This window comes from Plectropomus leopardus, unplaced genomic scaffold (assembly GCF_008729295.1).
Source record: "Plectropomus leopardus isolate mb unplaced genomic scaffold, YSFRI_Pleo_2.0 unplaced_scaffold23605, whole genome shotgun sequence".
NCBI lineage: Eukaryota > Metazoa > Chordata > Actinopteri > Perciformes > Serranidae > Plectropomus > Plectropomus leopardus.
The window spans coordinates 1,260-2,968 of record NW_024625609.1 but is presented as its reverse complement, the minus strand read 5'-3'; the positions used below and the strand labels follow the sequence as shown (position 1 = coordinate 2,968).

Genomic DNA, 1,709 nt, shown 5'->3' with positions numbered 1-1,709 from the left:
TTGGCCAAGTATGTTTACACAAACAAGGAATCTGACTCCGGTTGGCTTTGCTCTCAATGTACAGGAATTAAACATTAAATATAAAAAATAAAACCAGAAAATTGTAGTTTTAAATTTATGTATCAAGCACTAATTAAACAATTTTAGCGAATATATACAAGTATAAATATATATTACTACGTTCCTGTTTGCAATTACTGTACACCTGTTTACCACACTTTTTTATATGATTTAGAGGAGATAAAAATAAATGTGATACGAGTGAGAAGATTTCTTACCGGATCATTGGCCATTAATCCAAGAGCCAAATTCACTGTAGAGACAGAAAAACACAAACAGCAGGCTGGCTGAAAAGTATTTGAATTATTTATCAATTCAAAACCAATTGTGCATCAATGCTTCACTGCCAGACAAAATTTGAAGACAAATTTGCTCAAAATACACATAACATGTCTCATTACTACTTTTATTTTTCAGAAGTAAACTCATACTGTACCCGCAGTGGTGGACTTGCCCACGCCACCTTTCCCTGAAGCCACGACGATGACCTGTTTGACCCCCGTGATGGGCTTCTGTTTGGGAAGACCTTTCGCCATCTGCTGCTTCTGCCGCTCCTGAAGCGCCTTACTGTCCACTGACCTCTGAGAGAAAACGACAAAACAACAGGAACATCATGAAAACAACACAAAGGTGAGAGGCTGTGACTTCAAAGTCGCTGGTTTCCATTCCTGGTTAGACCTGGTGAGGAAACTTAGATACCTTAGTAACACTGTGAGTTTCACTCTTGCTCTTTTATTATGAAAATTAGGCTTTCGGGAAATCATGGGCAAAACGGCCGAAATTAAAGCAATTTATGCTAACTATAATCGGTTCTATTTATCGGCCAAAAATTGTATTATTTGAATTATCGGTATGATGTCATAAGTCCCACTATCGGGACGATAATTATCGTGCATCCCTGATTATCTCAAAGTGAAAGTACATGCACACAACATTGAAAGTGTTATAAAGAATAAGAAATAAAATAAAATTTGTTAAAATTCAATGACATTTGGTTTAAAAACATGTTACAATTATCGCTTTTATTTTGAAACGTTTCCGGTCCTCTTCTGCTCGTTTTCTGTCTGTCTTGACGTTAGCATGAAGCTGTTAGCTATCAGAGCTAACTGAAACTCGCAGAAATAGTCAGATTTCTTACGTGGCAGCGTGTTAACTGGACACAACAGGCAGGTCCCGGTTTTATTTCTGTCCCCGTTCGTAAAATCGATTGTTTATTAGCAAATATTCGCAGTAAATGCGACAGTCTGCTGTATGTGAAATGAGCCATGGTTAGCTGTTTAGATGCTCCTCAGCGCGCTTTGTGCGCATCAAACATGCGCAAATACGCATGCGTGATTTACGTTTTCTGTTGTTTCGCTTTTTAAATAGTTTTAATAATAATAAAATAATAATAAATAAAATAATAATTCTAATTTTCAGACCTTTATTTATTGTTGTATTTTACTGTTTCATGAACTAAGATTAAATTCATTTTTATGTTATTAATACATGCATTTTCAACCAATCAATCCGTTTGAGAATCATAAGTCGAATAATTAATCCATGTCTGCATCTTAATTAGATAATTTGAATAGCCTAATTTTTACTCGGGAAATAACATTCATACATACTAATATAATTTTGAGCTATTTGTTCCTGAAAAAAGAAAT

The 1,709-nt window shown here is 35.0% G+C and overlaps 1 protein-coding gene across 1 annotated transcript; it reads right to left on the bottom strand.

Annotated features, from left to right (window-relative positions):
- Window positions 1-278: 278 nt before the first annotated feature.
- LOC121966224 (iron-sulfur protein NUBPL-like) lies at window positions 279-1,349 on the bottom strand (the record flags this gene model as incomplete). The annotated part of the gene is made up of 3 exons (XM_042516332.1): window positions 1,199-1,349; window positions 497-641; window positions 279-313 (listed from the first exon to the last, which is right to left on the bottom strand). Coding segments are annotated over exons 1-3 (309 nt in total), but the record flags the coding sequence as incomplete, so codon positions are not given.
- Window positions 1,350-1,709: the final 360 nt, after the last annotated feature.